This window comes from Megachile rotundata, chromosome 9 (assembly GCF_050947335.1).
Source record: "Megachile rotundata isolate GNS110a chromosome 9, iyMegRotu1, whole genome shotgun sequence".
Lineage (NCBI taxonomy): Eukaryota > Metazoa > Arthropoda > Insecta > Hymenoptera > Megachilidae > Megachile > Megachile rotundata.
In genome coordinates, this window is record NC_134991.1 from 9,215,222 (window position 1) to 9,242,676 (window position 27,455).

Genomic DNA, 27,455 nt, shown 5'->3' on the forward strand with positions numbered 1-27,455 from the left:
TGAAGTTAACTTTTTACTTTATAACATAATTTAAGTTTTCACATTTAATAAAATAGAAATGGTATACAATATAACACTCGATTTTCACTATTAAATTAATACGTAAATTTAAAATAAGAAATAAAAACGATAAAATTACGGAGCAATAATAAATCGGTTTACCGCGTTTTTTGAAGAGGACGCACTGACGCGTACAATCGATTATCGATTATTTGTGATCTGTCGATAGCGTTGCTGCGATTTACAAACTTATTTAAAATGGTGGGAGTTTTAAAACTTTAAAGTTCCAAAATCTTCAAATATCAAAATTCTCAGATAATTTTATTTAGGATAGTAATAAAATCATATATTTATTATACGTGAAAATGGAAAGTAAAATAATTATACATGAAAATTTATTATATGAAAAAATGGAAATCATGTAATCTCATCTTTTTGTTCGCATTTTCAACCATAAATTGCGTGCTGGGAAACATTAATCTGTTAACTAAAGAAGACTTCGTCACTTAAGCGAAAAGCACGCAAAGTTTAATAGCCATACTTTCAGGACGACTGGTATTTTCAATTATATCATAACACTTTAATCACCTGAAGAGAAGATATGTGATCTTAAAATGCATATTTTGCATACAAAATGTATTAATCTTTCTATATTCACCGTTTATGCAGGAAAATGATATTACTTTTCGTAAGAAATTAAATACCGATATAATAAAATAGCAGGGTTCAGACTTCATTAATAAATTACACGCCAGGAGCTATTTATAAACTGATAGCACTTTGCTTCCTGTATACGAGAATAATTATCTCAAGTTTCACTTACATTATGGTGAGTAATCGCGTATAATATGAACCACATCGTTTTAAAATCATCTTTATTATTTTAACCGCTCATTATATGATTAAAAATATTAAGTTCTTTTTAAGTGAAATTTAGAAGAAAGGTTTACTAAAGTAAAAATTATATGTACTATTTTTCTCGCTTTAAAATAGACTTTTCTTGTAGTAGTTTTACAAAATTTTCTTTTAAAGTATGTCGTGTATCTATAACTTTTGTTTATGATTATTGAAAGTGTTTGTTTACTGAAATCTTCAATGTTTCATATCTTATAAATAGAACACGGTTCGTCGAAGAACAGTAAAATATTCCGAGGAATGGCACGATATGCACGAGACAATTTATCATAATCCGGGACAATGGGTTAACCGCAATAAAGGAAGTCGATTATGGTTCAAAGGCAAGATATACCTAGTTCAATCAAGAGTGCAGCGGCAAAGTACCGACAAGTCAACGAGTCTTTGATCGTGTTTGGATCTTAAATTGGAACGTCCGCCTAACCAATCAACCCACCTTTCATTGATCGACAATTTTTATTGATTGGACAAATTAAAACATATGAATGGAAACGTTCTTCCATGCAATTGCCATTGGTGAGCATCAGGGATAGTGTGATAGGTTCATGGAACAAAATTCAATCTTGTGATTTTTAATAAAAAACGTATCTGCTGTATTATCACCGTAATATAATACAATGTTACTTGACATGATCAACAGTCGATACAGTAAACGGTTTGTATCTACACCGCTGAATTGTCCGCCTACTGTTACGATACAAATTAACACGAGAATATTTACGCTTAAATAAAGAAAACAGTCTTTCGAGGTACAGCGACTTAATAACTGCGACATGATACGTGATTAATCATTATACAGTAAATGCACGCATAGTACACGAACTTATTCTAATTTGCCCTACGTGGAAAAAGAAAGCAAGAGGAATACTGATTATTATCTAAGAATAGTAAATCACGAAATGCCCCAAACGCGATACAAATTGAACGAAAGATCGTATCGCATCTCGATTGCGCGAAAATGGTATTATAATCAGGGACGTAGCCATAGAGGGGACAGAAAGGTTACTCCCCTTAACAAGAAAGTACCCTTAAAGAAAAAAAATTACATTTTCCTTTTCCCAAAGAAAGTAAAATTACAATTGACCGATATTACGATAAAAATTCTCTTAATACGATCAAATTTATCTTAAGATAAAGATGATAATAAATTGCAAGATACTTTATCCCCTCTTCTTTGATTAATGATCTGGCTACGTATGATACGAATTAAATTACGTACGGAAGTAAATTAAGTGAACCAGACCTACGTCAATTAATAATACGGCAATGTTCTTGTGATTATAGTGTTTTTTTTGTGAAACAGTTCACCGGCAGATAGTGTTAATACCCTAGGAAATTGGGATATACTTGTCGAAATCGTTCCTCGTTTCGAATATCATTCCAATATGCCTCGATTCGCGTTTGAGTATGATCAGTTACAGTCTCCGTTGAAATTTGCCGACAAACGAGTGATTGCAGGCCGGTAGTATCTCATTTTAGAAACTAAGAACGACAATTACGATTCAATTGACATTAAATAGTTGACAGTACGATTGATTAATCACCTGGTATGTCAAACTCACGTAAGCTTGAAATTTATCCGATACTTAATTTACCGAATTCTCGATAGCGGCGTAACTAGGACTTTTGTTTAGGGTGAGGCAGGTATTCTAGTTTTATTATTTATATGGACGCGAGACACTATGTCTAATCTTCGGAAACTTGGTTTGGGAATTTAAGGATTTGGAAATTTGAGGGGTGACGAGGGTTTAAGGGTTTAAAGGTTCGAGGATTTGGGGATTTGGAGACTTGGGGATTTAGAAATTTAAAGATTTGGAAATTTGAGGGATGACGAGGGTTTAAGGGTTTGAAGGTTCGAGGATTTGGGAATTTGGGGACTTGGAGACTTGGGGATTTAGAAATTTAAAGATTTGGAGATTTGAAGATTTGGAGATTTGAAGATTTGGAGATTTGGAGATTTGGAGATTTGGAGATTTGGAGATTTGGAGATTTGGAGATTTGGAGATTTGGAGATTTGGAGATTTGGAGATTTGGAGATTTGAAGATTTAGAGATTTGATGATTTGAAGATTTGAAGATTTGAAGATTTGAAGATTTAAAGATTTGGGGATTTGGAGATCTGAAGATTTGAGGATCCAAAGATTTGTAACTTTGAACATTTAAAATTTAGAAATTCGGGAATCTAGAGATCGGGATTTAGATTCTAAACTGATATGAAAAACCCACCCTAGATCAGCACCTAGTTGCGCCAATATCTTCCATCGATCGTAACCCGATCAAGAAACTCGATCTCAGCATCGCATGAAATTGAGACCACGTGACAATGTTATTAGTAACAATAACGGCGGTATTATTACTTTAAGTGAAAGTAATCCGCGGCAATATACAAGTACGGAAAATTCCGTGATGCTGTATCGAGTTCAACGCAAGACTTTCTCTATGATACTCTCGGAGATTTACGTCACATCATTTCTCGCCTAACTCATACTATTCTACAATGAACGATAAAGTTGTATAAATTCCCGTGTGTCGGATGCATGTCGTTCTTTATCTGGTTATTTCTCGCGAGAGTCGTAAAACTAAAGATACAGCGGGTGCTGTTATCGTAAACTTACCGAACGGTACGATCATCTACATAGAACCAATTCAAAGTAATCATCTTACGAACTGTGCGCGTCTGATAAGTTGGCATGCGAACCAATAGGATTCGCATTGCTGACTGCCAACTTATTAGACATGTATAGTACTAGTATATACTACTGTTCATAAATATTTGGATACCTTTCGAATATACAATATACTTCAAATTAATATATTGCTTTTATCTTTATCACTAAATATCAACAAATGCGATTGTAATTTAAAAAAAGCTGTAATTTAAAGTCGCATAAACAGTTATTATTAACAAAATATTTACAAAGTGATGACTTTTATTAGAGTAAATATTTAGGTTACGAGGTGTCCAAATATTTACAGACAGTAGTGTATGTACAGAGTGTTCATTGTATTAACCATTATGATTTTTTAGACATTATTTACCAATGAATTTTGTAAATACGAATTGACGTGCACATTGTCATTAAGAACATAAAAGAGACAGTGTAGTGTTTTTTGTCTATATTTTGGTTCAAGGTTCATGTAACTCTAATTAACCTTTCGTTGCATGACTTTTTTCAATGTTATAAAAAATGAACCTTTGAACTTTCACAAAAAATGCTAATAAAAAAAGTGTCAAGTCTAAAAAATCATGGTCACGAAGAACACTCATTGCCGCAACACGCGTGTCCCCTAACACGCCGTTTCTCGAGCTTCATCCAAGGATAAACTTACACAACTATGTCACGTTGGATATTTAATCATTGTACGATCTAGCATTGATCGCAATTAACACCCACACCGAACGATACGCGATAACTACCGACGTCGTGCTAGAAGAGATCTCCCTTGGTCTCGTTCTCATGAGAATATCAAACTTCTAGTCCCCGATTTGGCCGCGTGGGCCGCAACGTTCTAATTAGCCGAAGGTAATCCGGCCCGTACTTCCTCTCGTCTCGTTTACGAGCTTCTTGTCGTGCCGATTACGACACGGCACGCGATCTTCCGGTCCAGAAGGTTCCTTAATCCGCTGGATAAAAGCGTAAAATCGCACGTCCCTGAATCTCCGAATGACACAGTTTGCGTACCACGTCCATCGCATCCTCGGCCGGGTATACAGTGTGCGGCGGTGGTTCGATCTTACCGGAAGCTACGAGTTCCACCAACTCTCGCAGTTGCTCCAAGGTGCCCGGTTCCACGGATTTGATGCTCTGCTCCCACTCTTCCGCTCGTCTGCTGAACTTTGGTAACAATCGATCGGCTACTTCCTTGATCACGAAGACGACACCTCCTTTGCTCAAACATTGCATGCTGCGATGAAGACTGCGAGAAGTGGTACCGAAATCGATAACCACGTCTACCTGGCCCTGACACGCGTCCATCGTGCGCTCGATCAGCTGCTTCTCGTACAGGTCCTCGCTCCACTGCACCACATTCACCCTGTATTGAGAGAGCAAACTGTTGGTGAATAAATCGAATGAACTGATAGGTGGACGCGGTTGCAATGGGCATTGATTTCTCTACTCTATTGTTGATGCGGTTATATATTTTGTGTAAGCGTGCGAAAATGCAGGGAGAAAGATTGTCCCGATTAAAGTACTAGTTAAATTTACTCGACTATGCTGTTCGATGAAATTTTCTTTCGTTGTAGACTTGTGTTAATATACGGTTTTTGAGAAATTTGATTTTTGAGTTACTTGTGAATTATTGCATTATAAATATTTAACAATGTATCTAGGACTTGTATTAAATTTTTAGTGATTCAGTTATATATTAATTACATGAAATTTTTAACTTATTATTTGACCAATGAATTTTTATCTCTCTAAAACTACCCTCTATTGGTTAAATTTGAAATTTTATATAATTAATATCTATTCGAAAATATTAATCTCTAAAAATGAATCACTATAAACATATTCGAATTAAGCGAACATCTTATCACAGTTAAGTTAAATATGTATTAAAATTACGATGAAACTGAAGCGGACATTGAGCAGATGTTTTTCAATTATCGAACAGTCGTTCCATTATCTAGGACAGATTCTTCCTCCCTGAGCGCAGTATCGGAAAACGGCTGTACATTGTACATAAATAGTCTGCCACTTCGATTCGTGCTCATAAAGTGCTTTAAAATTGTACGTGCAACTGGCATATACTGAAGCGTGCCATAAAAAACTGTACACGTGAACTTAACGGTACATAAAAACAGAATAAAATGGAATTGAAATTTGAACACGGAAAAGATACTATACATAACTTTACATAATACTGATTACGACAAAGATCAACGATTTACGTGAAGATGCGTCAGAGATTGAACGCTATCATAACAGTCTTATTATCACTGCGTCGATAAGGTCAATTTACTCAAGCATCGTAAACAAAGTAATTTCGATACGAGACCAAAGCGGCGTTGTCGACTTTTCGGGTCAGAGATTATTGGGACAAACGCGAGATTGATTGAGCTCGCATCATGCATACAAACATAGGAAAAACAATATATGTACATAGTTTCGAGGGGATTTATCACTATGATGTGTCTAAAAACAGAGTTTGAAAATTTTGTTTACTATCGGATGAAAAACTTAGATTTCTTTATGGTTATCAATGCAACTTTGAACTTTGGAGAATTAGAAAATAAAACATTATGTTTGATTAGATTGCTAATTAGTTTCTGAAGTCTCAGTTTAGGAGAAGTCTGGAGGACTCCTATCCAAAAACTTTTAAAACTTCCCAAAAATTCTACTATTTTATTACTTTCTGAAAACTATACTACACGAAGCTTCTCCTCTAAATTCCCTAAATCGTAAGTTTTAAATTCGAATTTCCTCAAACTCCGAAACCATATTTTTAAACACCTCAAAGCAACAAACCAATTTCCGAAGCACTGACTTCGAACGTTTCAAAAATCGTACAAAAAATGTGAACTCGAAATAAACATATTCCCAGCTACCTACACCTACGCAACATCAATCTTAATATTCGCCGTAAACAACTCACCGTTGGAATTCCTGAGCCATAGTCAGTCCATCGTCCTTCAAGGAGGCGATAGTAATAGTGACCCTGTCCTTCATGTTACTGAAATGGTACGCCGCGATTCTGAGTGCCCAAAGTGCGAGTCCACCGGTGCCCACGATCAAAATCTTGCAGACGCTCTTCTCGTCCCTTTCCTTCAACAACGCCTGTACGTGTTCGTGGGCAGCAAAAACGGTATTCATGGCCAAGAGAGCTCCGGCGGGCAACATGGCCGCCACACTCAGGCTCACATTGTCTGGTATCTTTATGAGGTATTTGAGATCGTGGACGACAAGGTATTCGACGTAACCATTAGGTATTCCTTCATAAGGGTAGAGAATCACTCGATCTCCAACGGAATAGTCACAGTCCTCGGGCACGTTTGCCCCCAGGGACTCGATTACGCCCGCAACCTCGTATCCAGGGAACAAAGCCGCGTCCCGGACTCCATGATGCGGCAAGGACATCGGGAAATCTCCTTCTAACGAAACTTCTGTAGCCAAACTGCTCCCGCTGGAGACGGAGGTTAGGCTGGACAGACTGGGTGAACGACGAGGGTGGTAACATGCACCTGCACACATTACTCGGATACGGGCACCTTTCGCTGGCACTTCCGGAACAGGGACGTCGAAACTGAACACCCACTCACGACCCCCCACGTTCGGGCTCTCGATGGACACCTGCTTGCATAACTTGTTCATTTTCTCCCTGTAACAGAGGACAAGTTGGGTCAGAAATTTTGTACACTAGGTTTTGTTTGATGGACAAAGTCATTGGAGTTAGTGATTTTATTTTTGATAAGACAAAGAATTATTTCATTGTTATTTTTTATAAGTCTGTGAGTCACTTTACTGGACAAGCTTTTGTGTATTTTTAATTCGTGATTGTCACTGAAATTAGTGATTTATAACCTTGATATGATTAAATTTGAAATTTAAGAAGATTTTGAACTTCAGAATTTGGCAACTTAGAAATTTGATAATTTATAAATGTAAAAATGTAGAAACATCAAGTGTTCAATTTTTCAAACTTTTAAAACCAAGAATGTACAAATTTGGACTGGATAATTTAGAAAAATGTGAATTTGCGAATCTAGAAATGTGAAAGTATGAAATTTAAAAATATGGTTATTTATAAATAGTCATATTTATTTATTTATTTATTTATTAGAAAATTTTATATATCTCATTCAACTGTACACAAAGAAGTAAGGAAATCGTTGTCTAAAAATAAGTAACAATAAGTAAGGAAATCGTTGTCTAACAATAAGTAACAATAAGTAACTGTTAAAGTAGGAAATTAAATAGTACAAAGGAAACAAAGAAATGTTTGAATAGCTCATCCCATTACAAGAATATTCTTGTGATGAGTAGTGGAAGATTTTGTGGCCATTTTCTCGCGGTTACTAAATTACATGTTATGCGTTCGAAGTTTCGAGCAGACACAACAAACGGAAACGTGCCGTTAATCGAGCTTGGTGTGCAGATCAGTTGTCGTTTGCTTTTTGTGCATGAGTTCATCGAACATTCTATGTGTATACAGAGTTGATTCATAGAGGTTTCACTGTCGTACATAAACATGGTTACCAAATTTCGCAGTTAGAAAAATATATGCACTATATTTTACTTCATAATTTGTTGGTAAAATATTGAAAAATTATTTTGAGTTATATATTTTTTTATAAAACCTTTTTTTAATGTATACATGTTTAATATTATAGTTGTGGCATTGGTGCAAATAGGTTTCTACCTAGGAGATTCTAGTTTTGTTAATAGTAACTGGGTTTAGTATGTAGTACATATGATTGAGTCTTTTTAAATTTGAAATTTAAGATTTAAGGATTTGTCAGACTGAAAATTCTGGGATTTGTGAATTTCTAAATATAAAATAATTTCCACAAATTAGATTATAATTAAAAATTATTATCGATAATAATACTACATGAAGTATCTTATATCTCCCATAAAATTTCAAGAGCCAGTTCTTATTTTGGGGAAGTCAGTTTCACCCTAGACCCAATCTACTTACACCAATGCCAGTGATGCATCTCAAAACAAAGACAGTATGAAAAGACAAATGCGTACCTGTTGCAAGGAGAACAAGGTTTATGAGTGATCGGTGCCACTGATTCCAATTCAACAGGCATTCTATGTTACTGCGATTATTTTCGCCAGCACAATTTCAAAGAATAGAATTATCCTCTGATGGACAATTTCCTCTCGAAAATCACAGAATCAGCGTCTCGATTGAGACACGCTCGGCACGATTCAAAGACACGCGATGTGCACTGGAGTCGACCGAATCGTTGTAACAATTCAATATAAAAAGTAATAAAATGGTGAAGAAAGAATGAAATGAACAGCTGATAAAAACAACGCTTTCCGTTGATTGCGCGAGACGCACTAAACGAACGCGTCGTCGCTCGTTCACTTTTATACCGTCACGGGCTTTCTCGTTCGGGTTGCGTTAGTCATGGCTGGCAGGAAAGGAGCCATGGTAGGGATCCGAAGAAACGGAACGTGAACAGGTACGAGCATTCGCGAACCACGTGCAACCTCTGTTTTTCTCGTCCAACAACGCTCGAACGTTCGCCCAGTGCGTCGTGATAGCCACATGAATGAGGCATCGATAAATCGTGTTTTTGTTTCCACGATTGAACTCATGGAAGCCGAGTTCTGAGATGATGTAGCTCAAAAGATTCTTTTTCGGTCCCCCATTCCGAGGATACTTAAAATAACGCGGACAACGCGGGAAGAGCGCAGTTTCTGACCGTGATCTCCGCATTTTATTACTTCTTTTGCTTCGGGAACGAAAATGTACGCTTATTTTAGCACGATGTTATCATGCATGTGTATGCACATCCGCATGTGGTCAAGGTTATACGGACTTAGGAACCTATTACTGTTATGTTTAATTATTATGTGTGATGTAGCAATGTCGGAACTATCTTCGTAATTTCGATGTCCTTGGTGTAATATTATGAGTTCAAGATAAGTAAATGCACCACAAAATTATACATGAAGTCAGCTAAGTGTACCGCAAAGCTGTATTATTAAGTCGACTAAACGTTCTTTACAAAATTTTATCTAAAGTTCACTGAATGTGTCTTACAAAATTGTAATCGAAGTCAATTAAATGTATCATACAGGAAATGCTTTATCTACTTTGTAAATTACTATTGCTTTTGTTGATAAGCATAATTACCTGTTTTAATAAGGTGCGTTATGAATTACGTTCACATTTTTGAAATCTCTAATTTCGTGACAAAGATGTATGAATCAATGTGATGATTCACTTAAATTAATGAAAATAATGATAAAACAGGAGAAAGCAATTCAGTTTGATTTAAGTATAAAACATAGCCAAGATTTTCAATAATAAATAAAAGAAATAAAAAATATGCAGCATCTTATAGGCGACGACATTTCGATAGCAATAACCTGGCCGATAATTTAAAAATCACATCATGAAAGAACATGCATCATGTTATGAACTCGTTCCATTTCTGTTGCTAATTACTTGATTAAGATAGACTGGTGGTGTCACCCCCACGGTATTGCTAACGTGTTAAACAGCACAGAAGCGGTACTTGCTCTCGATTATCAATTTCATACATGTCATAAGCCACGTATACGTGTCCAGTTAAATTGCGTATCTCTCAGAGATTCATAGTGTTTTGTTTTGATGCAAATAGCGCCCCGGCACGTAGCCATGTTTACTACACATCAAATGACGACATCGGTTTTATCAAAGTTGACCCTTTGATAAATTCTCGCCATATTTTCATTGTGAGACAAATTGCTCTTGAATAATTCAGATAAGATTTGCCCTGTTACGGTTAAATTCATTTTCTAGATTCGTTACATAAGTGTCGAGATTATGTGTTTCAATATGTCAGATCGGCAGCTATTATGAAAACCGTAAATGATCAATACTGTTTAAATTTCACGATCTTCGCTATATATGTATTATCAGTACAATATTATCTATATTTTAACATTATTAATATATTGAAAACTGTAAATTTTCGTTAATATGTATATTGATTGTTCGATGTCTCTAGATTTTGAGTTACGTATCGGTGATGACACCGATAACAAGCGATACTGATCGATTCCTAATACCTATAAGAAATAGAACGGTAAACATGTGTCGTGCACGTGAAATGTGAAAAAATGACTTGTTTACCGCAAGGGAACAACAATTATTGAAAAAAATAGAACACTCATTCGACGAAGCTGCGCACTATGACAATCGAGTAAATGGGACAATCGATTGCTTCTGTGAGCTATCGTTGCACTCGATACGGAATTATACGTTTAGTAAGTTAATTAATAGTTAAATTCCACAACAAAAAACAGCGTTATAATTTTTATTTTGTTGAATATAGATTTTTAAATTAAAGTATACAACTGAACAATAAATATTTTTTTTAAAGATACAATTTCTTTATAAAATTGCCTTTTAAATCGTGTATTGCAATATCGTTTCAGGGTTACAGTCTCATCTCGGTATCAGACAGATTTAAAATTGATTGACCCAACATCCGGTGTCCGAAGGTCAAATAACCCTAGAATAAAGCATATTTATTAAATATTCGACGCATATAACTAAACTTTCAGAAAAAGTTTTATTCATAGTAAATATTAAGTATTTAAACAAAGAATTGATTCAGTGATTTAATTGTCTGTTTATGTCAAATCCAACTATTATGCAAAATCATTCATTAGAGAGCAGAAAATTTCCTTTTCATTACATCAGTTTCGAAATTAATTAAATAAGAGAAACATTGCGACCTTATAATAATTACTAATAATCCTATGGTCTCGAGAGGGTTAATTGAAAGGTTAATTAAAAGAAGTTCAGTAAATTGTGACTACGCAATGCAGTTATTTCACGATAGTATAAAACGATAACGACAACGCCTACATTTCTCTCGTTACCTAATTAATTTCGTGTGTAAACATTCATTTATTGTAATATTACGTAAATCGTAAGTGATACAGGGGTGATACATTATAAATCATAGAAAAGCACGTTCAAATGCAGGTTTCATCACGAAAACATTTGCTTTGGCCCGGACTAAAATAGCTCGCTACGAAATTGCATAGAAAAGATGTCAGAAGTGTTTAGAAACGATATTTGTTAAAACTTCCTCTGATTATTTTTACGTATACGAAAAAAGAATACGAAGTGTGAGGTTATTTCACACCACACCATCAGTTTCGAAACGTACAAAGTGTGACATGATTTCATAACCTTAAAAATACCACAAAGTGGAATGTGTTATGTGTAGGACAGTTACGGATTTCTAGACTTCCAAATTTTTGAATTTTTAAATTGTTAAATTCTAAATTACTGATTTCTAAATTTCTAATAATTCTCAAGTACCCAAATTTCTAGATCGTCAAATTCTCAAATTTTTGAAATCCCAGACTTCTGGATACATAAATTATTATGTTGCTAAATCCCCAAATTTTAAAGCTTATAAATCTATAAATTCCCCACTTTCCAAGCTCCCAAATTATCAAGTTTCCCAAGTTAGCACTTTTCCAAATTTCTAAGTCGTCAAATTCTCAAATTTCCAAATCTCTGTATTCCCAAACTTCTAAACTTCCAAATTCCCAATAGCTCAAATTTCTAAATCTCCAAACGTCTAAATTTCTAAATATCCAAAATCCCAACAGCTCGAATTTCCATACCACAAATTTCCAAATTTCGTAATCGCAAATTTCAAAATCTAGTTACAAGTTATCCTATCAATTCCTAGGTACAAACTAGGTATTACGAGAAACGTATTGTTCTTCTAGTTTAAAAAAAGAATAGCTGCAGAAGTAGCCAATTAGCCGCATTACAATGCCGGCCTTGGTTTCAAGGAAGAACAGAGTATCTCATGCGATTCGCGTCTCGTAAAGAGATGTTTATCATTCACATGATAGAAAAACACACCGTTATTCGCGTCTCGAACAAAATGTCAATCATACATCAATTGCTTGTTGATCTCGTTCAAAGTACAGTCCCTTCGTTGCTCTCTTTCTAACGTAACCTCGTTTTTATGCGGTTCATTTATTACCTCACGGTTCTATTCTATTTGTCTGCATTTATTTCTTGTTACGCAATATTTTTCAAATAAAACTTTAAGTTTAAAACTTTAGGAATTTTGAAATATTATATCTGTACACGATATATTTTTCGGATATGAGCATTTATCTCTCGAGGACGTACACGTTGTTTGTAGCAGAAGGGTTGATGTCACACCCTTAGCCAATATTTAGCGCACGTTGTATTAACGCGTGTTTAAACATGATTTTACTGATAAGCTATCAACACTCTCAACGATTATTCAACGATTAAATATTTACTTAACAACCGCTAAATGGCTGTATACTCAGGAATGAACTGCTTCATAATATTTCCTTTTACTTGTTCGAAAACATAAATCATTTTAACAATTACTCCTTATTAAAATTATTATAATTGTTTGCAACATTTGCATTTCATGTAATGTAAAGTGACAATTAAAAAGACGATTAAAATACTTGCGGTGAAGGACACATTTCAAATAGTATTACCTACAAAAATTATGTTACATAATTTAACCACTCTTGAACTTGTGTTTCCTTATAACATTTTTGTTTACCTCAAATTTTTTTAACAGATGTCATTACAATTCTTTAGGAACTTTTGTAACGTAAAAAATGGTGCAGTTTTAAATATTAAAAATAATATTGGTCAGTAATAAAAAAAAGGTAATTGTAACGAGAAAATTAAAATTAAATTTGTATCGAATGATGAGCCATCACAAGACACGTCGTAAATGCGTCATAAATAACAAATGATCAATCAGAATTTGTCAACAATTAATGAAGATTAACATCAAAATAGATACGATTCATTTCTTTTACGATTCTGTATAGACAACTTATCGTGAATCCTCAATGATACAAATACACTTATCATTTTTTGCTCCGTATTTCAGAAATATAATCGAAACTGCACAAACTACTGTTGTCTATAATGCAGCAATTTGAATGGAAGTTACGTTCGTTCATTTTTCACCGTTAGAATTAGCGGCATCATTAACAGTTCGAGGAAAGACTACCTGCAGTTTTCTAAAACAATTACCGGCATTTTTATCGTTTATTATTTCCTTCAATCACGCTTTCATTACGTGACCAGTTTAACGGAAATTGTTGATTACTACTATCACAAGAATCATTCTAAAAAGGCTACTCGTTAAATATCTTATATTGCAGAATATTCGCATTTAAGTGAAACACAAGGAACATTTAATTTTAATGATACGATAAGTTATTAAATATTTATGACAACTGTAATTATTCAGATTTTTCACGTAGAAATAACTTGAATGCGTTCTCGTAGAACAAAGAGACTCTGTTAAGCGTTCAAACAAAGGAACTGTACATAACCTATCATTTTGCGATACACAAAAGTTTCGATTACATCAACGCGTTAAAAATATCCGCAATCCACTTTATCGTTATCAACGATCAAATGCATTTTTTTATCAAAATAGTGTACACTAGCTTAATGCGCACTGTTTACATCGATTTATATCTTTGACCGATTTGTTTTCGTATTTCATACTTTTCTATTTATTATATTTTATCATCGTAAACATGTTTACGGTGGCCAGGAATATGATTTATCTTTGAAGATCGAGTAGTGATTTTGTTGGACTTTTACAGATTAGTCTCGAAACGGTTTTTCTGTATAAGACAAATCGAAGGACGAATGGCGGTTTGTTTCAGCTTTATGAGTTAAAACGTCATTGATTTAATAGACCTATGACGAAGTAGATGACGAATCGTAATTTCCTGGATAATTATGACGATAAATTCAATTACTTCAAATTGAGAGCTGAAGATAAGGAAAAAGGAAATTTTTGTATTTAGTTCGTTAACGGTGTTGATTGTTCTTTCTCGAACAACGTTGTTATTGAATACTATGGTAAGTGTATTTTTTTCTCGGTACACAGAATCTACCCTTTTTTCTTGTGACGTGAATATTTTAAAATAGACATGAAGCAGAAGCCTTTCTAAATTTGCACACCGAGATGTTCTTAAGTTCCCATGATACGCTCGTAAATCTGTCGCATGATAAGCAAAATATATCGCAAAAATTTACCCCGAGCTTTGATCGAAAGATGCGCTTTTACCGTGAACCGATTGCGTATTCGATTTATAAGGAAACAGCATAATAACCGGTTTATTCGCTTTCCAACATGGGTCGTTTGTAAACGAGCTCAAAAGCCAGATTGAACAACTCCATATAAATGCATAATGGAGGAAAAAGATGGTGTCATGTTATTTTTAAAAATCAATAAAAATGTCCTTCTAAAACTGGAACTTTTAAAATAAATTAACTCTTTCTGTTTGCTTAGGAAATTGTTGAATGATCTTTTTTTTCTTTAGGAAACAATGATTGTAGTTTATGTTTTGTTATGTCATCAAGTAGAAATATAGTAAGTCGACCGTTATAAAAGTGCTTGGAATTTCTTATAACATTTGTAACGGTAAGTGCTTACTATTTATGCTCGAGATTGATGCTAGAGTAATTGAGTCAGTATTTCTATTGTAGAATAGTGGAAAGAGTTCTAGTAATATTGTTGTTTGAATGTGTCGAAGTTTATTAAACAAGTTTTTTAAATTTTAGATTTCAAAAGCTTTATGTACAACATTTGCAAATGTTCACGTTCTCAAATTCGATAATTAGTGAATTATTTAATTCTCACATTTCTCAATTTTCAGATTCGATTGTTTTCAAATTTTTCAATTTATTAATTCCCTAATCACACAATTCTTTGATACACAAATTTTCTAATTTTTAAATTTCCCAATTTTCATATTTCAAATTTTTTAATATTCTAATTCCCAAAATCCTACATTTTCTAATTCCCAAATTACCAAGTTCCCAAATTTCCAAATTACGAAATTAACAAATTCTCAAATTCCCAGATTCCCAAATTCCCAAATTCCCAAATTCCCAAATTCCCAAATTCCCAAATTCCCGAATTCCCAAATTTCCAAATTCCCAAATTTCCAAATTCCCAAATTCCCAAATTCTCAATTCCCTTAATTCCCTAATTCCCTAATTCCCTAATTCCCTAATTCCTTAATTCCCCAATTCCCCAATTCTCTAATTTCCTAATTCCCTAATTTCCATTTTCCCCCATTCTTACATTCCCAAATCCCTTAATTCCCTAATTCCTTAATTCCATAATTCCATAATTCCATAATTCCATAATTCCCTAATTCCCTAATTCCCTAATTCCCTAATTCCCTAATTCCCTAAGTCCCTAAGCCCCTAATCCCCAATTTCTGCAATTTTTAAATTTCCAGATCCCTTAATTCCCTAATTCCTTAATTTCCTGATTTCCTGATTTCCTAATTCTCTAATTCCCTAACTCCCTAACTCCCTAATCTCCAAATTCCCAAGTTCCCAGTTTCCCCCATTCTTACATTCCCAAATCCCTTAATTCCCTAACTCCTTAATTCCTCAATCCCCAAATTTCCAAAATTTCTCTCTTTATATTATACCCCCTTTTCTTTCCACAAATTTCAAATTTCCCCAAAAATAAACGCTATAAAACCGTCTATGCACAGCTGCGTAAATAAGCAAAATTATCGCTAAAAAGAAGACACGATTTTCCTTGAATTCTGTGTTCACACGAAAATCGTTTTTTCTCGTAAAGAAAATTTAAAACTTCTGTCATAAAGCAAATGTTTATACACATAAAGCAGCAGACTGTAAGGATGAAGGTGAGTTTGAATTGACGTAATCATAGTAACGGTCAGATCTTCTGGCCTCTATTTTTATATGAAAAATTTCCACTGCAAAGGATCAAATGCTTTTATCGATATTTATAAATGTCACTATTAAAGCCGTTGCACGGAATCTACAAGTTTATTTATATTAAACTTGCTATACTTTCCTCGAGTCTAATTTTACAGTTTTCTAGGATCAGTTTTAGGTTTCCTGTTCTTGAATCTACTTCCGCGTGAAATTTTTCCGTTGGAGAGAGGCAAGTTTTATAGCACTGAGCGAGAGAAGGACAGAGACATCGAAAAGAAAGCAAGCCACGAATTTATTAATTCAAACTATTTATTCGCTGCAAATATCGTGTGTTGTGTATTGTTTAAATATGTGCAGAGTATACATAAAATGTACGGTTATTAAGTACTTAAAATGTACATAGAATGTATATAAAATGTACACTTTATCATTCTATAATTTAATAAATTAAATATGTAGAATAATCATCATTTGTATTGAGTTTGTACTACATAATTTGTATTAATCATTTCTATTGATTACTGAGCATTCAGAGTATTTGTTACATACATTATGAACAGTAATAGATATTGTAAATAATAAACATAATCATTTGTAAGCATATGTACCTTACTGAATTTTATTTCTTCAAGCAAGAATAAAAATACTTCACAAGATGTTCCATACATTGTGTCTGTATCATAAAAATTGAGGTAGATCAAATAAGTTTACATCAAAGCAGTAGGTGGATACTTCAAAACACTCTGCAAAGTGCATGCAAAAGTAGCCATCAGAAAATAGAGACTTCATCAAAACATTTCATGAATCAGAAAGTACAGATATACTTCATCAAAAATTTCAGTGAATCATACCAGACACTAAAAGTAATCTTCAACTTTCTACGTATCAGTTACATAGAAAAGATGGCCGACATGAAGGGCGAAGGTTGGGTTAAGTAATAATGTAAACTTATTACAAAACGAACAGCGAAAGGGCAATCGTGAAATAAACAGGAGAGTAGAAAGAAGGGAGACAGGGCTTTTAACATGAAACGGATGAACATAAATAGCGTAGTGCGAGGCAGTTGGTATGACATCGGTGAAGAACGAAGAAGGGGAAGTCGGTCGATGCCGTGGAACCGTGGCACACTGGAATCACGTGCACATCAGCAGGCATCCGCGTGCTCGACCAGGTAGCTGCGCTCCGATCTGCTCCAACACGCTCTCGCCTTGCAGAGTACAATGCCCGTGATGTTTCGGACCATTTTTAACTCTCCAAAACACGGACTGCTACAAAATTTCAACGTCGACTTCTTTTACGCGATAACTCGATCACGCTTCGAACGCATACTCATTGTGCTCGTTAGGGGAATCTCTTATCCGGTTGACCAACTTCCGAAAAAAGAGAGTAAACGCGTGGGGAAGATGTCGGAGATATTTTTGGGATTTTGGGAATTACGAAGTTTTGGGGTCTTTGGGAATTTAGAATTTTTGATTCTGATTTGGGATATTGACATTATTCGAATTTGGGAATTTGGAACTTTGGGATATTTGGGACTTTGGGGACTTCGGGAATTTAGAATTTTTTATTCTGCAGATTTGGGATATTGACATTCTTCGACTTTGAAGATTTGGAACTTTGGAACATACGGGACTTTGGGATATTTGAGAATTAAGAATTTTTTATTCTGGAGAGTTGGGATATTGACATTCTTCGACTTTGAAGATTTGGAACTTTGGAACATACGGGACTTTGGGATATTTGAGAATTAAGAATTTTTTATTCTGGAGAGTTGGGATATTGACATTCTTCGACTTTGAAGATTTGGAACTTTGGAATATACAGGACTTTGGGATATTTGGGAATTTAGAATTTTTTATTCTGGAGATTTGGAATATTGACATTCTTCGACTTTGAAGATTTGGAACTTTGGAACATACGGGACTTTGGGATATTTGAGAATTAAGAATTTTTTATTCTGAAGAGTTGGGATATTGACGTTCTTCGACTTTGAAGATTTGGAACTTTGGAATATATAGGACTTTGGGATATTTGAGAATTTAGAATTTTTTATTCCGGAGATTTGGAATTTTTACGCGCTTCGACTTTGAAGATTTGGAACTTTGGAATATACAGAACTTTGGGATATTTGGGAATTTACAATTTTTTATTCTGGAGATTTGGGACGTTGATACTCTTCGACTTTGAAGATTTAGAACTTTTGGAACATACGGGACTTTGAGGTGTTTGAGAATTTTGAATATTTGAATTTTTAGAACATTGGTAATTCTCAATTTTGGACTGGAGATTTGAGATTTTGGGATCTTTCGACGTAGGTTATTTGAAACTTTGGGACTGGAATTTTTTCATTTTGAAACTTTAGGTATTTGTAACTTTAAAACCTTATAACCCCAAGGCATTATAATTTTGAGACTTTGGAATTTGACACTTAAAATTTGGTTGGGTTGATGTTCTTATAATTTCATAACTTTGAGTCCCTAGAATTTTGAAATTTTAGAATTTTAGAACCCTGAAACTTTACAAGGTTGAAATTTTGGTATTTTAGGATTTCGTGATTTTGTACTTTTAGGCCTTTGGAACTACATAATTTTAGGATCAAACTTTGGGACTTTAGAATGTTAGAACGTTGTATTTGTACTAAAATATTGTAACTATAGAACATTCAGATTTTTTAGAACTAAAAATAGAATCTAGATAAAACATAGAACTGTAACTCTGACTTTGATTTTAGAAATCTAACGATTTCAGAATTTCAAAAACCTTGGAACTTTAAAAATTTTTAATATTAGAACTTCAGAAATGAAGACTTTATTAACCTTCTCCTTATTATTTTAGAATCTTGTATTTTGTATTTCTGTATGAATCTTGAAATTTTATGTTTCTAAATTCGTGCAATTTTAAAACTTTAAAAAACAATGGATTACAAGCAAATTATTATTGATAAGTCGCCATCTTCATAAGTAGACCGTCCCATAAAAATGTAGGCAACGCTGACGTAAACACTTTCGTTCCTTCTAGAATCTAGAGCTATCGATCCATTACGATCTTTCGGTGAATTCGAAAAAAAATATCAAGCCCGATAAAGATAGCCTCTAAAAGTAATCTAATCAAACGTGCTTAATCACCCCATGGTTCATTTCCGTTATTTCATGAGAAGTGCATATTTCACTGTATAGATATGTGTACATATAAAATATTTAGCTCATCATATCGATTTTATTCGATACTCCGAATATTTTTGTTGAGTTTTAAATCCGATAAAAATGTTCAGCTAAAAACAATATGATTACAAGTACTTAATTACCTGATGGCAGAATTTAATTACTTTATCACGACTGATTGAGAGTAATTGGAGAATGATCGATAAGATGATTTTATCTGTCGGAAATGAATTGTTCAGACGATAATTTGTTATCGTACCAGCTCTTAAAAAAATGTTAATGATAGCAGTATTTTGAATTGCAATACGTATTATGCTGTTTAAAAGCATTTGTAAAAATTCAGTTTAGTGAACAAGTTAAACAGGTTGTGTTGTATCATAATAGGAAGGCAAACTAAGCATGAATTACTGTTTAACCCCTTTGTTATTAATGTTGGCTGTTCGAACGTAATATATTGCTTTATGGTTAGGTTATGCTGTGTAGGGACATTTTTATTGGCCATAACCTTACTTCTTCGATATAATATTGTGATCATGATAGAGATTGTAAATTTCAAAATTTGGTGCTTTAGGGATTTAGAGGTTTGGGAATTTGGGATTCTTTATAATTTTGGGAATTTAGGAATTTAGTTCCTTATTAATTTTATAAAATGCCGAGTAGATTTGGGGAATTGGAATTTGAGGATTTGAGAATCTGGACATTCAGGAATTTGAGGATTTGAGAATCTAGACATTCAGGAATTTGAGGATTTGAGAATCTGGAGATTCAAGAATTTGAAAATTTAGTAATTTGAACTTGTCGAAATTTGATAATTTAGAAATTTTAAAATTTCAAGTTTAAATCCTTGAAAATTTGAGGACAAGAGGATTTAAAAATATTGAATTTGGAAATCTATAATTTCGACATTTCAATCAAAGAATTTTTAAAATAAGAACTTAAAAGTGCTTTAAAAATTCAATAAAATCTCGGAGATAAAATAGTCCACATCGTACAACTCGATCCAGACCAGAATGCATCTGGGTGATGCTCAGCTTTAATTTAGCTTAACAATGCTAATGACTGATATGAAGGTCTGATACCGTCGGACGTGGGGTCATTCTAATACATAACATGACATACGAGTTTAAATACTAAATTATATATCAAATTTTTTAAAAATATTTCTACACGTGGCTTCTCAATTTGAATATTTTTAAATATTAATAAGTTCTTTAAATTTTTAATACAAATGCAAAAGATACAAAGAGTAATTTACTATATTTCCATATCAAAGGAAAACTACTAGAGTTTGAATTATTTATTGAATATTTAATAACTTTTATTCTGAGAGATATCAGTATGTGCCTTATTATAATAATTCTTTTTCTGAAAGACATTGAGGTAATAATTATTAATGAAACTGTTAAGATGAATTATTTGTACATTGAGTGGGCGATATATTCAGAACAAAATACGTTTATTATCATACGTATCCCAGAAACTGCGAAGATGTATGCTAAATATTTATAACGTCAAGAAAAAATGTCTGAAGGTAAAGAAAATCTAAACATTGATAAGAAACATACTTTTCTTGTTGTTTTCGAAAAAGACACATCCTTGGTATCATTCGGAGATAAATCGGACAGATTTTACTTTCAATTACCCAAGGTTATTTGCTTGCAATTGGTAGATTTATCGTTGTATAGCGACGTTGCTTTATTCATCGAAAAATCTAGCTCCGTCCTTGTACATTTTTTTTTCCAGAAAATCTGTATAACTCATACAGCACATTTATCTTCGTTACGTTGTTTATACGCTCAAAACATTATGTAAGTTCCGATCGTTTCACGCTTGAGTTCGTGTCGATAAATTCTGAGATTTTTCAATTTTCCAAATTCTTTCCGAGGCTTTTTTTTCGATTTCCAAAGACAGCAATTTTCGAATTTTTTAATTGTTGAAGTTTGCGAAATTTCCACACTTTCAAGTTCTTGTGTTTTCGAATTTTTTCATTCTTAAACTTCTAGGTCGGGAAATTTCTAAATTTTCAAGTTCCTATATTTTCGAATTGTTTCATTCTTAAACTTCTAGGTCGGGAAATTTCTAAATTTTCAAGTTCCTATATTTTCGAATTTTTTCATTCTTAACTTTTTAAGTTTCGAAATTTCGAAATTTTCAAGTTCTTACATTTTCGAAATTTTAAATTCTTCAATGTCCAAATTCTTCAAATTCTTTAAATTCTTTAAATTTTTTAAATTCTTCAAATTCTTAAATTGCCAAATTTCATATTTCTTTCAACGACTAAAATTTCCAAATTCCCCAAATTCTTGAAACTCTTCAAAATCGCTACGTCAAGTTCCCAAACCCCCAAATTCCCAAACATTCCAAAATTAGAAGCAATTATTTCGGTCATTTAATCAAGTTACTGCAGCAACAAGTTATTACAGTCACGCAAACAGGAACCGGTAACGATAATCATTTAGCTTAAAGATGTCGCTTTACGATAACTAACCATATCCTCTTTAGAGTGTTTTCTGCTGTCCTCTTTTTCTCACGTCCCAAGTGATCCAGAGCGTGAAGGAACAATTTAATAATATCAACACGCAAATTGAACAATTTCAACAAATATTTCATACGTAAGTTATCATTTGCATGTTTAACGAACTAGTAATTATAAATAATTCGACATTTTCAATACTTTTGAATAACTCGAATTTATGATAATAACGACAATAATTAAAATTGTAAATATGTGTTTGATACGATAAAAAGCAAAGGTCGAACAATGTCAACGTTGCAGTAAATCAATGTAACGAAAAAATCAACTACCGCCTACGATGTTCAGAACGACGCATCAGCTGCGCAATGGCGCCATTATTTACCATTCTGCGGACTTGCTACATGAGAAAAATCAACTCGTACGTCGTGTGTGCCTTCTTTGTTTTTCGCAAATACAGTGTCATTGCATCCCGGGTATGATTCATGAACGTTCGAGATACGAAAATAACGAGTTCGCCGAGGCCATTTTTATTGTATTCGGCCGTTATCAGAGTCCCAGCGATGCAGATCAGTTCACTTATTTTTTTTCAAGTATTGTTTCCGTTCGAATAAAATTACGTGACAATATATCAATCGAGATTTTGGAACTCTGGATCTTTGAAATGTTTGAACTTTGGAATTTTGGAATTTGAGGTTATTGTAATTTTGGTGCTTTAGAATTTTTTATCTTTGTATCTGTGGATCTTAGGAACTACGAAATTTTATAATTCTATGATTTTGTTAGCTCTTGACATTGCAACTTTGGAACTTTGAAACTTTGGGACTTTGTGACTTTGGAATATTTGAACTTTGGAATTTTGGAATTTGAGGTTATTGTAATTTTGGAGCTTTAGAATTTTTTATCTTTGGATCTGTGGATCTTAGGAACTACGGAATTTTATAATTCTATGATTTTGTTAGCTCTGGACATTGCAGCTTTGGAACTTTGAAACTTTGGGACTTTGTGACTTTGGAATATTTGAACTTTGGAATTTTGGAATTTGAGGTTATTGTAATTTTGGTGCTTTAGAATTTTTTATCTTTGGATCTGTGGATCTGTAGAACTGTGGAATTTTATAATTCTATGATTTTGTAATTTCTGGACATTGTAAATTTGGAATTTTGAAACTTTGGGGCTTTGTGATTTTAAAATATTTGAACTTTGAAATTTCGTAATTTTAAGTTATTGTAATTTTGGAGCTTTAGAATTTTTTATCTTTGTATCTCTAGATCTTTGAAACTTGTGAATTATTGAATTTTATAATTCCGTGATTATGTAATCACTTTACAACTTTGGAACTCTAAGACTTCAAAATTTAAGAATTTTGAAACATTAAAAATGTTTGTCAATGCAATAAAATCTCTTTCAGTCCATAAACATCTAATGTAGCCAGTTACATAATAAGATAAAGCACATAGTTAATTTCCTAGATAAATATTAAAATTCTAATCTATTGGCCCACCGAAATTAGACCTTGTCCGTGATCAACACCGGCCTAAAAGTTTCCCTTTTATCAAAAGAAAAAAGAAAGAAAACCTCAACTTTCTGTGTTCACTCTACCTTCAAGAGTCGACAACCTACCGCAACGATAGAAAGTTTCGGCCAGGTTTAAAACCTCCTGCCCGTCACAAGTAATTAACGAGGTCGTTAATGAATCGATTTGAAAATGGAGAAAGGCTTAAACAAATCACGATTGCATATTCACGATTTACAGCCGTGATAATTTACGTAAATTCGAATTCTTTTTATTGTACGATCGTCTTGTTTTGTTGGTGTGTTGTTCCGTGTTTGACGACAGATTTCAGATGGAAATATGTATTTGGGAAGACAAACGATGTCAATGCCACGAGTCCGGCAGCTGATGACGCACGTCGAATCGATATCATTCATTGTTTCTATGGAACAACAGATTTGTTAAACCGTTTCAACTGGATCCTAACATCGATATCTGACAATTCTATAATGTACACACTGAAGTATCTATTTGCAGCTCTTTGTTATTAATTCCAAATCCTTACTGGTGTGGTAAAGTGAGTTTTAAAAATACATCAAGTTCACAGAGAAATTATTGTATTTAAGAGTGACGACGCATCGTGTGCGTCCTGTAAAGTATATAAAATTATAGATTGATATTTGTTTTCATATATTATAAGAATTGGGGAATTACGATATAACTATGCTGTCAAAACATAGGTTTCAACAACGGAGTTCAAGGAATAGAATTTGTTACCGATGACGCACCAGGTGCGTCCTGCAAAGATCAGAAAAACATTACAGGTTTGATATTCAATCACACATATTACAGAAACTTCTGAATTACAATATAATTCTGCTGTCAAAGCATAGGTTTCTTTAACAAGCTGAGTTCAAAGAGGAATTGCATTTGAGATAAATGACGCACCAGGTGCGTCCTGGAAAGAGTAGAAAAAAATTACAGATTGAAATTTAATTACATATATCATAAAAACTAGTATATTAGAATATAATTCTGCTGTCAAAACATAGGTTTCTCTGACAAGCTGAGTTCAAAGAGGAATTGCATTTGAGATAAATGACGCACCTGGTGCGTCCTGCAAAGAGTAGAAAAAAGTTAAAGATTGATATTCAATTACACATATTATAAAAACTAGTAAATTACAATATAACTCTGATGTCAAAACATAAGTTTCATAAACAGGTTGAGTTCAAAAAGGAATGGCATATGAGATCAATGACACAACCTGTGCGTCCTATGAGATGTACATACAAATTATAAATTGATATATGTTTCAAAAAGTGATGGAACTTTACTGTCATAAATTATAAAATCATGTTAAGTTTAAAGGGAAATTGTAAATGTAACCAACGACGCACCGTGTGCGTCTCACAAATAGTTTCAACATGCAGACGCGAACTTGCGATGAATATATGATTCTGTCTCATAATTTGATTGTAATTAAAGCTTAAACAATCACCACTGACTGTTTTTCTCTAGTCTTAATAATATCTAAGATTGATCGATAACAGAACTCGTATTCTGCGTTTCGAATCAGCTGTTCGTAATGCGTCAGACCTTTCCAGTTACATTCTACGACATACATAGTACACTTTGTTTACGAGGAGGAGAAACACAAATATACGTTTATTAAATATTTAAGACCAACATCCGTTAGTAAATATTGCATGGACCCAAACACGTTTGACATTTTCTAAGAAATTTGATATAGGTATGCATGCATACAAACGTCAGGAAGCAGCGCGTCATTGTTGATGTTTACTGAACAAAATTTTAGTTTTTATTATGAGGGATAAAAATTTTGAGATTCTAGGATTTTGGGACTTTGGATTCTTGGGAAATTGAGACGTTGGAAATTTAGGATTCTGGAACTTTTATGAGAATTTGGATTTTTAGGAAATTGAAACTTTAAGAAATTGAAATTTTTTAACTTAAAGCAGACAATTTGAAATTTGCTCAGACATTTTATATTTTGGCAATTTTTAGATTTTGCAACTTTAAAACGTTGGAATGAACCTCTGTAATTTTGAAATTTTTAAACTGCAGTTCTAAAATTTAAAAACTAAAGAACTGCGCTTCAGAAAATCTGTTCATCCCCTTGATGCCAGAAGCACGTGTTTATTTTACTTTATGTTATCCGGTCCCACACCTGCCACTGTTCGCACCGAATAAATAAAGTAAGATAAAGAGAAATACCACGTAAAATTAAATTAAATAGATAATCAATTTCTTAAACACGATATATCCATTTACAAATCAAATTCATAATACAACAGCATATAGTACACCGCATTATATTGGCTACAAAACCATCCACTACAGCATCCAACCAAACACAAGGCAAACAAGACTGAGAAACTTAACAACCTAAATCGGTAATCGATCAATTCCTCGATCACAACTCATTTACAATCCACTTTCAACACACTTGCATACAGCACACTGTCGATTGCAAAACCATCCACCAATATGCAAAGTATTCGATACGTCAGCAAGAAATTCAAAGTACGTGATCATCGTGCAAAAATGATCCATACGTCAGAGACAATGAGACAGTCATACTTTATATTGTACCATCTTTCAACGTTGCCATAAAAATTCAATGTTTCCGACGTCTGCCCACTCGTGTCCTAAATAAGTTAAACACCGTCGATCAAGTGCACGAGCACTGTGTTATTGCAGGAATTTATGACATATTTAATATGAGTATTTTCTGCTGGCGAAGGACGAATGAAGGACTCCTCACCTTACGAGTTAACCCCTTTTCGATAGCGGCTGTTGAAGATGAAACGAACGATGGCAGCGTTCACGGTGCGAACGAATGAGAACTTGAACACTTTACGCGAATGATGGCACGCCAAGCCTTCGTAGTGTTCTGATAGATTCTGTTTCGGTGGAGGGCACATTCGTGTATAACGAGGGCGCTTCAAGGGGAACCAGCATCGCGCCGACTCCGAAAAGTCTGCAAATCCAGCGTTCCAAGTATAGCGTGGAAGGGACGACATCGATCGTGTGTTGTACGCGGGGTTCATGGCCGGTAAGTATCAACCCCCATTGGCGTAAGTTCGATTTTTGTGCAGGGGGAGCAAAGTGGGCAGAGAAAGTGGCGAAAGGGGTAGTACACCCAGGGAATTATTGAATACCGTTGTGCCCCGAGGGCAACGGCGATATAAGAAGGGGAACGCCCAGCACTCGGATACAACCTAGACTTTATTTTAGGGCACATATATTAACTCGACCACTTTTTAATTCCCTAATTTTGCAATATCCAAATTTTACAATTTTCCAGCTCTAAGTTCTAAGCTCCTCTATTTCCAAAGCTCCTAAATCTCAAAGTTCTGAAACTGCTAATTGATCGAGTCGGAAGGAAATAAAAAATCCCCATGCCCAAAAATCCATATAAGTCAACAAATAAAAGGCAACTGCACCCTTGATCATTATAATTTCCCTAGGGAACCCAGATTTGCTTTTGACTATACAAACTGAGGATTTAAAGACTGAAAATTCAGAAGTTTTACAATTTCAAGTTTTCAAACTTGTAAGTCGTCGATTCCTTGAACTTTTAAACTTCCAAGTTTACAGAGTTTCTAACTTTCAAAGTTTCAATTTGCAGATCCTTAAATTTTCAAATCACAGTTATTTAAATTTCCAATTTCCACAATTCATAAATTTTCAAATTCCCAAATGTTTAAGAGATCAAAACATGAGATACAGAAGTGTAACATGTTCAGAAAATCATTAATTAACGTTAATATGATTGAATAAATGATAATAATTCGCTCCTTTATATTTAAATTTTATATTTAAATGAACATCGATAATTAAAGTATCGTAATGATTTAATTTGTAAAATATATATAAAACCAACTGTTTATTGTAGAGGAATCAATCTAAAAAGTTTAATATATCCTGAATGTCTCGTTTTGAGATATTTTTTAAAT

At 33.8% G+C, this 27,455-nt stretch overlaps 1 protein-coding gene and 1 long non-coding RNA gene across 4 annotated transcripts; one reads left to right on the plus strand and one right to left on the minus strand.

Annotated features, from left to right (window-relative positions):
* Positions 1-437: 437 nt before the first annotated feature.
* On the plus strand, positions 438-1,742 carry LOC105663481 (uncharacterized). The gene is made up of 3 exons (XR_013039352.1): positions 438-555; positions 670-829; positions 1,118-1,742. It is a non-coding gene; the product is annotated as an uncharacterized LOC105663481 (long non-coding RNA).
* Drat (Death resistor Adh domain containing target) lies at positions 1,479-26,413 on the minus strand. Of its 3 annotated transcripts, none has more exons than XM_012292566.2 (3): positions 26,261-26,413; positions 6,513-7,235; positions 1,479-4,967 (listed from the first exon to the last, which is right to left on the minus strand). In XM_012292566.2, exons 2-3 carry the CDS (start codon positions 7,226-7,228, stop codon positions 4,532-4,534), a joined length of 1,152 nt encoding a protein of 383 aa, XP_012147956.1. In that variant the 5' UTR covers positions 7,229-7,235; positions 26,261-26,413; the 3' UTR covers positions 1,479-4,531. The 3 variants fall into 3 exon arrangements, with proteins under 3 accessions (XP_012147956.1, XP_012147955.1, XP_003706374.1); XM_012292565.2 differs by lacking the exon at positions 26,261-26,413 and adding an exon at positions 8,612-8,947; XM_003706326.3 differs by lacking the exon at positions 26,261-26,413 and adding an exon at positions 8,612-8,944 and having other exon boundaries at positions 1,479-4,949.
* Positions 26,414-27,455: the final 1,042 nt, after the last annotated feature.